The sequence below is a fragment of the Henckelia pumila genome, chromosome 2, assembly GCF_033568475.1.
Source record: "Henckelia pumila isolate YLH828 chromosome 2, ASM3356847v2, whole genome shotgun sequence".
Taxonomy (NCBI): Eukaryota; Viridiplantae; Streptophyta; class Magnoliopsida; order Lamiales; family Gesneriaceae; genus Henckelia; species Henckelia pumila.
Genome location: NC_133121.1, coordinates 3427069 through 3437525, shown reverse-complemented (window position 1 = coordinate 3437525; position 10457 = coordinate 3427069). Strand labels below are relative to the sequence as shown.

The window sequence follows — 10457 nt, the reverse complement described above, 5'->3', positions numbered from 1 at the left end:
TCAGCATATTACATTTTACCGTTTGGTTTGAGGTATGATATAAGTAATATATAGATAAGTAATATAATATAATAAAAAATAAATAAGAAATGGTAGTTAAAAACTTTAAATAGTATTGGATTTGATTGATAGAATTCAATGATTTGATTGATGTAAGATAAATAATTAATGATTTGATTGATATAAAATAAATAGTTAATATATGAATAAATAATATGACGAAATGAACGTGAAATGAGATGAGATAAATTATATATATTAGTAATATGATAAACAAATTTGTGGCTTAATATACGTCAAATAATTTTTGTATAAAAACAATGTTTATATATTATGGATTGCGTACCGAGACTATGGGGGGAGATATAAAAAGGCAAAATAGGTTATATATAAAAAAATCGTAATATTATGAAACCATGCATATTTTAATATAAAATATTATTCAATGATGGAAACCCATCAGGCAAAGTAAAATGATTGCGCTCAATTTTCAATGAGAAATTCAATAAGACAAATACTGAAATGACATGCAATCAAATTATTGTGCTATCATAATGAATCGTCTTCCCTACCAATTTTTTCAAGAAACCAACGTAAAATCGAAAATCAATTTAACCACACACACGCACATCTATATAAATACACATATATATATATATATATATATATATATATATATATATATATATATATATATATATATATTATAACAAAACACACATCTATATATTTAATCAAGTGCCTTATCTCATTAGCTTTTATTATAGTTTTAAATTGGAAAATTTTGCATATGTTATACAAAAATTGATGCAAAAAAAGAAGAAGATCGGACACCTTAAGAAATGGACTAAACATATATGCATGATATATCTCCCTGTCACAAACAACAAACATGGTGTACAGTGAAGCTCAAATCCTGCAATCATATCTGAAATCGAAAACGACTATTCGTTCAAGTCTCACCCAACCTAAATTTACCCTCAATTTTTTTTATTATTTTTTTGTTAGCATTTACAAGTATTGATTAAATTGTGATATTCAAAAGTATCTAAAGATGTAATCGAGTGAAGTCAAATCGAGCTAATCTCTTGAAAGTTTGGCTTGATTTGTTTATAATCAAAATAAATTCGAGATTTATTTAATGAATATGTTTCTGATTTACGAGTTTATTTGAGTTTTTATCGAGTTTAAAAAAATTTAATAAATATAAAATATAAAATATAAATTTAAACATTAATTCATTAAATTTATTAAAAACTACGTTTGATATTAAGAGGAGACAATAATATTTTTATTAAAATTTGTAATTTTATTATTATAATAGATTGTTATATATTTAACATAGTGAAAATCTATAAATCAAATATCAAAACTACTATTTTTCATCTAAGAACTAACTCACGAGCATACGAATGAATATGTTCACGAGATAACGAACAGAATATCGTGAAGTTCGAGCTTGATTCGTTTATCTTAACGAATCTCATTAAACAAGCTCGAAAGATCTTTATCGAATTGAGCTTCGAATAACTCGATCACAAGCGGCTTTGTTGATTTACATCCCTAAATATACCTAGAATAACTATTATCTAGAACAACATACGATTTTTATGTATTTAATTTGTATCTTTCGCTTCACGTTTTCGATCCATGACAGATTACATCGAATCAATGTAAAACAAAGACTGATATAAATTTACAAGTGCTAAATCACTTTTTGTTAATATAGATTGTTTTAATTATTTTGGCCTAACTGAACTATTACAAAAATCAATCAAAAAATTGCTATTTTGGGAAAATAAAGGTGTAAAGTGTGAAGTGGGGATAGGCATTGATTGGATTAAAAACACGAACCACCAAAGGTAATTAAAGGTCTCTGTTCGGATGAGCTGGCGCTTAGCGGATGTGTGTACCATCGTCATTGACTCATTGTTTGCAAATCCAATCTTCAAATTCGTAAAATCTTAAATCAATATTCGTTTAAGTTTGTGACGAACTATAGGTTAATGAATCATACTTTGATTATAACAAAAATTGGTGCGCTTTGCTATTCGATTTTTTTCACTTTTTTTGTTTTGTTAGTAATTTGTATTTTTTTTACCGTGCTTTGTAAATTATAAATGAAAAGCGAATAAACAAACCTATAGATTAAAATAAATTGTGGATTGTGAATTCTGATTTCGAACAATTAACATAGAGATTGTTCACTTCGACACCTCACATGACTAGGTCGTGATTGTTGAACATATAAATCCAACCCTAGCTGATTGTTGATTATATAGACTATGCATATAACTAACAATTCGATTGTACAAAAATGTAACATGCACATGCACAATGTACTAATTAATATGTGTATATTGACCAAATACTCTAAAGTGCCATCGTGATCATAAGAGTAACGTACACTTCCATTGGACAATTCGTTTCCTCCATTTTATGAATATATTTTATGCATAGAACAGAGTGTATTCAACATTAATTAGTACATAGACGATCTAAATGTTGCTTGTTTGTATAATTTTTTTAATTAATTTGATTTATTTTATAACGATAATATCATATATATATATATTTGTTCACATTTGTAAAAAAGTAATTGCTATTCATACATTCATTTGAATTGACTATGTTATTCATATGAGAGTGGTGTCATAATTTTAAAAAATATTAAGAGACTAAACTGTAATTTGAAATATTAAAATAAAAAAATTTAACAAAAAAAAAACAAAAGTCTAATATCTATAAACTATACCAGAGCAATTTTGGGAAAAAGACGAAGTTTTTTGTTTTTTTTAATCTGTCGAAGATATTTTTAATATATAATAATGTAGATAAAATAGAGTACGTAAAATTGCAAATTATAGCCTTTGCGCATATATTTTCCACTCCTTGGTTTGAGCATAAGTGGAGTTCGAAAATACCTACATCTCTAGGTACGTGTTTCCATCTCTCGAGCCTTACTCACAAAAGCACAAGCGATCATTAATCATATGTATTTAAAAGACAAACATTTATAAATATATAAGAAGTTTATTATTATTTTTTCATACGATTAAGATATAAATAACATGGTAATATGAAATTTTTCCAAACGTGCTCGCAAACATATGTCATATATTACAAGTTTCACCCTATCATCTGCGTATCACCCGATTTTTAGGAGCATCGACTTTTGATGGTGGTCGAACCCATTCATAAACAATTGATCCGTATAAATTATAATAACAGGAAAGTTGTATGTATATAGATTCCAAAAATCTTACATATACTTTACATTAGGCCTCTATGTTTTACTATTAATATAAATTATATTTATTGAATACTTTATTTCTAAATTTTACTGTTAAAGATATACGATAAAAGATTACACCACACGTACACCTAGTCTATTTATCTTTTGACAGAAGAATTTTCGTCAAAAAATATATACATAATACAGATTTTATCTTGTATTAACTAACTAAATTATTAGATTTGAAATTTTAGCACTACATATTAATTAGTCCAAATCCTTGTTAAGAGGAAAATTCGATGCTGGGTGTAAGAGCACTATTTGACCATGGTTAATGTGACTCTACCTCAATATCATTAGATCACGTGAAACCCTTATATTTTGTATGGAAATTGAAATATATGTTGATTAGCCAATAATTGTTGTAATTTGACCATATCATGGGGGAGAAGTACTCCATGTGTAGTATAAAATAATAATTACAAATCTCTTTCTTTGATATGATTCATATCCATCACAGTATGTATACAACAATTAATTGATTGAGAAATGAGATGTCAATCTCCAATAATTATTTTAGTCGTGATATGTTCTTTAGGAAACTTGCTGAATATGTTGTAAAGTTTCCAATACTAATTATCACGATTAAATGTGGGGTGAAATGTGCAAAACACCTGGAAAATGATTTTATCTCGGTAAAATTATTAGCTAAAATTTAAGAAAACCAACATATGGATCTTGGTTTTATTAGTTCTTTTCACAAAATTGTAATTGTAATTTTAGGGTTCTTCAATGTAACACAAAAACTCACAAGTAACTGTTTAATGAGTTATTTTGTCAAATGAATATCTTAATTGGTTCAAAACATGAAAAAAAAATTATTTGTTTATATTAAAAATATTACTTTTAACTCTTTTTTTTTTCCAAGTTGACGTGTCTCACAAAACTCTCTATAAATATGATTTCACACCAGAATTATTATTATACCATATCAATGAATTAATTTTATTTCGCGAAACGACTCTTTTATTCAATCCAAACGACTTCACCAAAATTATCCATAATTCCTTTAATTAATTGAGTTCTTTTATTATTATTATTATTATTATTATTATTAATTTTCTTTTTTCGGTTTCTTTTTCTTCTTCTCTTCCTCTTATCCTGATTTGCCTTATGTTTCTTGTTTCTCTCTCTAAAATCTGTCTATGGAACAGTGTGTGGAGCCCATAACTGGTCCACTTCTTCGCTGGCTTCGAGCTCTCCATTGTTGGATTTTAATGCGCTTTGTCTGCTGAGAGAGACCAGAGTTTCAGTTGCCTCAATCATACATTTCTTCATACAAATACCGCTCCCCTTTCCTCTTCACTATTGCATTTCTCTTTTTTTACCTTTTTCCCCCTTTTCTATTCCATCACTTCATCGTCTTTAGTAATCTTTTCTATATTCTTCAGCAATCGGGGAGCTACGAGACAAAAACCCACTTCAATTTTCGCCCTTTTCCTTCGATTTGATGGATCTGTAGATCTAAATCCCCTTCCACTTTCAGATCTTTTTCTTGATCAGCTCTTGAGGTAACTTCATCAGCATCCTCCCTTGTCTTTCTTGGTATCAATCGGAAAAGCTGTGGTGTATGTGTGATTGATGGTTGCTCGAGGGTTATGGGGTTCCATGAAGTTGGGGTTTTTTTTTTGTTCTTTTGCAAATTTCATTTCTTTAATTTTTTTCCAATTTGAATTGGCCCTTCTAGAATTTGAAGTACCTGGGCCAACTTAGAAAACGCTGGTTTGACCATTGTTGAAACCTTCACATTCCGTTTTCCTTGCTTTTGAATTTTCTTGATATCGATGTCTATATCTACGCAGGTTTGCGAGTACATATCTTAAATCTGTGTGGCCTTGAAAGATCTTTGTTATTGGTTTTCTTATTGCATTTCTCAGCTGAATCGAACTTAATTTAGCAATCTCTCTTACATTTCTATTCTTTTTCATTTTGTGAGGTTGCTGATGTCCTAATTGAAATCCGTTTGTTTGTACTATCCTAGATTTTAATGCGTATACTCTGTGCTTGCTGACAACGAGGAATTGTTACGAGGTTTCAAATTTGAGCTTTATTTTGGATGGTGTTTTGGATGAGATGAGGGATGTTTTCAGGCTTATTGAAATTTTTGAGGGCCTGTTTTCGGCCGAACGCCGATCGATATATTCACTCTGCTTCGGATTCTGGGGGTCGGCAAGATGGTCTTTTATGGTATAAGGACTCCGGGCAACATTGTAATGGAGATTTTTCAATGGCTGTTGTTCAAGCCAATAATTTACTTGAGGATCAAAGTCAACTCGAGTCTGGCTCTCTGAGCTTGAATGATTCAGGGCCATATGGTACTTTCGTCGGGATTTATGATGGGCATGGTGGCCCCGAAACTTCACGGTACATCAACGAGCATCTCTTTCAACATCTAAAGAGTAAGTTTTTCAACATCTCTTTCAGCATCTAAAAAGCAAGTCTTTCAACATCGAAAGTCTAAGTCTTGTCCATGGCGGGTATTTTTGAGTTGTTATCAGCTTTGATCAATGTTTTCAAAACTGAAGTTTGAGCATTTTCATAGTTTAACATGTCCCTTCACTTTCTTACATGTAATGAAAGCGGCGAATATTTCTAAAGCTCAGAAATAACAATCGAGAGCGACCTGATAAAATATAAAGGGGATTATCTGCTGAATTCGATCTTATGACGACCTCTGTTTGGGGGGTGCCATGAAACTATTTTGTAAAATGCTCGAGTTTACTGGAACCAGACAAAGTGACAAACAATGATTTTATGCTTCCACGATTACAAATCTGTGTTCTCTCAAGAAAGTTGATTGATCATGGTGTTGTGAAATTCCAGTTTATTCTATTTAATGCATAAAATTTCCAGGGTTCACTGCCGAAAACCAATCTATGTCTGTCGAGGTGATTCGGAAGGCGTTTCAAGCAACAGAAGATGGGTTTTTCTCGGTTGTGAGCAGGCAATGGCTCATGAAACCGCAAATAGCTGCGGTTGGCTCTTGCTGCCTTGTTGGGATCGTCTGCAGTGGGACTCTTTATGTTGCCAGTCTTGGTGATTCGCGTGCTGTTTTAGGGAGACTTGTTAAGGCTACCGGGGAAGTCCTTGCTATTCAACTCTCAGAAGAGCATAATGCGAGCTTTGAGTCTGTGAGAAAGGAGCTGCAATCTCTGCACCCAGATGACCCGCATATTGTTGTGCTTAAGCATAATGTGTGGCGTGTGAAAGGTCTTATACAGGTTGGTTCATTGAGAAGTATCTGCTTCATGTCATAAAAATTCCGTAGTTTATGAAACTATTGTTATATATGTCTCTAATTAAACTAATATATTTCTTTTGGATTACAGATTTCTAGATCGATTGGAGACTTTTATTTGAAGAAGGCAGAATACAACAGGGAGCCGTTGTATGCAAAATTTCGACTCCGGGAACCATTCAAAAGACCAATTTTGAGCGCTGAACCTGCTATTACTGTGCACCAGTTACTACCTCATGATCAGTTCATTGTATTTGCATCGGATGGCCTTTGGGAGCATCTTTCAAATCAAGAAGCCATCGATCTGGTCCAAAATCATCCCCGGAGTGTAAGATTTCGAAAGAAAACTCCTTTATGTTCTTTCTTTCATTTATGGAGGAGAAAAATGGAATAAGAATATCTACGATCGACTGTGAAAGCATAATATGCATGTGATTTCCATGTTGCTATCCCTTTGACAAACCATTTTTTCTAAACGTTTAAATTTATAGAAGTTGGCTCAATCTTATTCTGGTCTTCTGCATTTAACTTAATTTTTTGAAGAAAATAATACAAGAAAGTACTGTAATCATTTTGCACCTCAATCTTGCAGGGGAGTGCTAGAAGATTAGTTAAAACAGCACTGCAAGAGGCGGCAAAGAAGAGGGAGATGAGATACTCAGACTTGAAGAAAATTGATCGTGGGGTGCGTCGCCATTTCCACGACGACATCACAGTCGTGGTTGTATTCCTCGACACACATCTTGTGAGCAGGGCTACCTCGGCGAGGAGTCCTAACCTCTCCGTTAAAGGGGGTGGCGTTAATCTTGCTTCAAACGCTCTCGCACCGCTATCTGTGCCTACTTGAAAGAAAAAGAGAGCGGTCCTTGAATTCTTTAATGTACACTGTAATCCTTAACTGAGAACAAATTCTACTTGGGATAGGTGAGAAGTTCAAGAAACAGTACACTGGAAAAAAAAAAAACCGAACTCATTCGAGGTGATATTCGTCATAGAATATGTTTTCTGAATAGAATTATTCTTCTTTATTTTTTGTTTTTCATGTTTGTATTATTTTCCCTTATTTCCATGTCCTTTATTTACTTGTGTAATACTTGTGAAGTGGAGGCTAAATAGTATGATTCTTATTTGAGACGAGTTCCAGCTATTAAGATCACTGAAAGCTGTTAAAAATGCTTGGCAAATATGGTGGTTACTTGTTTTTATTCATGTTACTCATTCGTTGCTGTTGTTTTTCAATTGGGTGATTTTGATACTAAAATCTCCCATATCATATCCATTATTGGCTATAAATAATTTAGCAAGCCAGTGGGCTTTAAATGGACTCCACAAAATTGAATAATTATGGGTAGTTAGTAAGAACATGTTTTTATTCTGATTTTTTTCCCAAACAAAATATGAATTCATAAGCCAATAGCTTACAAAAATCAATTTACCATTTTTAACATATGATATAGTTATCGAAAAATTAGATCGTGTTTCGTGTCATTTATCAGACTAATCGCAATTATCACAATAGATTTTTATTTAAATATTAAATATCACATCAATTTGAAATTGATTTACTCACACACTTGTCCAATATTTATGAGTGTTGGATGTTTGGCCACGGAAGAGGAATCGAGGAACGGGGAAAGTGGGCGATATTATAGACATAGTCAATGGATTAAATTAATTGATTAAATGCGAGGGTTGAAACAAGAATTTGACATATATCGATGGAGATTAATGTTCTATTAAAAAGATTAACCATTATTAGTATTCACTAAGAAGCCTCCACAAACTTCCTATGAATGACAAATCTCTTCTTAATCGGTGCACGTATAGGTTTCATGAATTCATGCATGTTGGTAATTTGGACGAAACAAAACAAGGTAAAAGGTAGAATATGTTTACTTTATGGGTCAAAACAAAATACATGAAGAAGTTCTTGAATATATTAACTCAAGTTGATTATTCTTGTGAAAAATTTTAAGTCGTGTATGAATTGATGGATTTTAAATCTTCTAACTTGATTGTTTAGACAAAATATATGCTACTTTCAAATTCATTTTATATCAAATTATATAATTTCAAATGTGATTAATTTCAAATATATATATATATATATATATATATATATATATACTTTCAAATTCATTTTATATCAAATTATATCAAATTATATAATTTCAAATGTGATTAATTTCAAATATATATATATATATATATATATATATAATCTTGTTCCCCTGCACACCAGTATGCATGGATTTTGTGTGCACCCTTTGATGTTCGCGTGAACATCTGAACAACAGTATGTATGGATTTTGTGTGCACCCTTTGATGTTCGCGTGAACATCTGAGATGTTCTCGCGAACATCTGATTTTTTTTTTAGATGTTCGCGCGAACATCCTGCGGTGCACACAAAATCCCTGCACACTGGTGTGCAGTGGATCATGACTATATCATTTTATATATATATATATATATATATATATATATAAAATGAATTCCTTACATTAAATCTCTAACTTCCGTAACAAATTAATCAGTCCAAATGCAACATTAAAGAATTTTTCTAATGCTTGTTATTCACTTAGTCCAACTTGGACTTCAACAACGAGGCTTTGACTTCTAATTTTACCTAATGTGGTACAAAAGGTTGTAATTTATGGGAGACCTAGAATCTATATAATTTATAGATGGAAGTATGGAACATGAAACATAATATGCAAATTTAAAATTTTCATGGAAATCGGATAAATTGCATACAACTCCTTCGTGAAATTTTAAAAGACTAATAACCATAGTCATTGACCCCTTTATAAAAATAAAAATATGAGAAGAGTTTCCAAAATGTCCAAGTAACGATTTATTCTTTTATTGCAGTGCAAACAATCACTACGCCCCAAAGAGATTTGGGATATACCGACAATTGTGCCATCGCTGACGTCTTTCTTCCATATTAAACGATCGGCGAATGTAGTCGAACATACTTTAGCAAATTTTCTATTTCTGCCCACTCATATTTTTATTGGGTGTTTGAGAATTTTTCGATTTGGCTGACAAAACTTATACATGAGGATCTTATTAATTCTCAATAAAGATTACGAGTTTTCATGTTCAAAAAATACATAAACATATATATATATATATATATATATATATAAAATTAACAAATTCCAATTATTTGATTTTTTTGTTAAGCATTATTTATTTATTTTAATTTTGTTAGATATTAGAAAAAGATAGTATGCAGTTTACAGGAAATTCGATCTTATAGATGGATAGTAGTGGTAGTGGTACTATCCTAAGGTAAAATTAAAAGCAAAAATTGGTTCTTTGTCATGTGAGCCCCAAATAAAAAAGATGTGTGGTCAAATACTGGTCATATCTACAATCAGACATTAACATAAAGAGAATATCGTAACAAAATTTTAAAATTTTGTGAAATCTTGTTAATGAAAAGCTGAAAAATACTAGGGGTGAGAATTCGGTTAATTCGGTCAAAAATCGAACCGAATTAACCGAAATCGAATTAACCTAATTGCATTTTGGTTAACCGAATCGAACCGAATTTATACTAAAACCGATTTAACCGAACCGATTTAAAAATCGGTTAATTCGGTTAACCGACCGAATTAACCGATTTTTATTAAAAAAATTAAAAAATTAATAAAATTAATAATTTAAATATGATATTTTTTATCATTATAAAAATATATTGAGCTTAAAAAATTAAAATAAGAAAAATTAAGTAAAATATTAAATATTAAAACATTTACAATATATTATAAATTATATATAAGGCCTAAAAAAAATTCAAATTTTAATTATTTATAATTCGGTTAACCGAATTAACCGAATTTTTTTTTAAGAAAACCGAACCGAATTAAACGATTTAACCGAAATTTTATAATATAAAAACTGAATTTCCTAAT

The 10457-nt window shown here is 30.7% G+C and overlaps 1 protein-coding gene across 1 annotated transcript; it reads left to right on the top strand.

The window, feature by feature from the left end:
• Positions 1–4427: 4427 nt before the first annotated feature.
• LOC140879401 (probable protein phosphatase 2C 60) lies at positions 4428–7665 on the top strand. Its single transcript, XM_073283097.1, has 5 exons — positions 4428–4806; positions 5277–5694; positions 6149–6516; positions 6625–6861; positions 7126–7665. Exons 2-5 carry the CDS (start codon positions 5376–5378, stop codon positions 7378–7380), a joined length of 1179 nt encoding a protein of 392 aa, XP_073139198.1. The 5' UTR covers positions 4428–4806; positions 5277–5375; the 3' UTR covers positions 7381–7665.
• The last annotated feature ends 2792 nt before the right edge of the window (positions 7666–10457 follow it).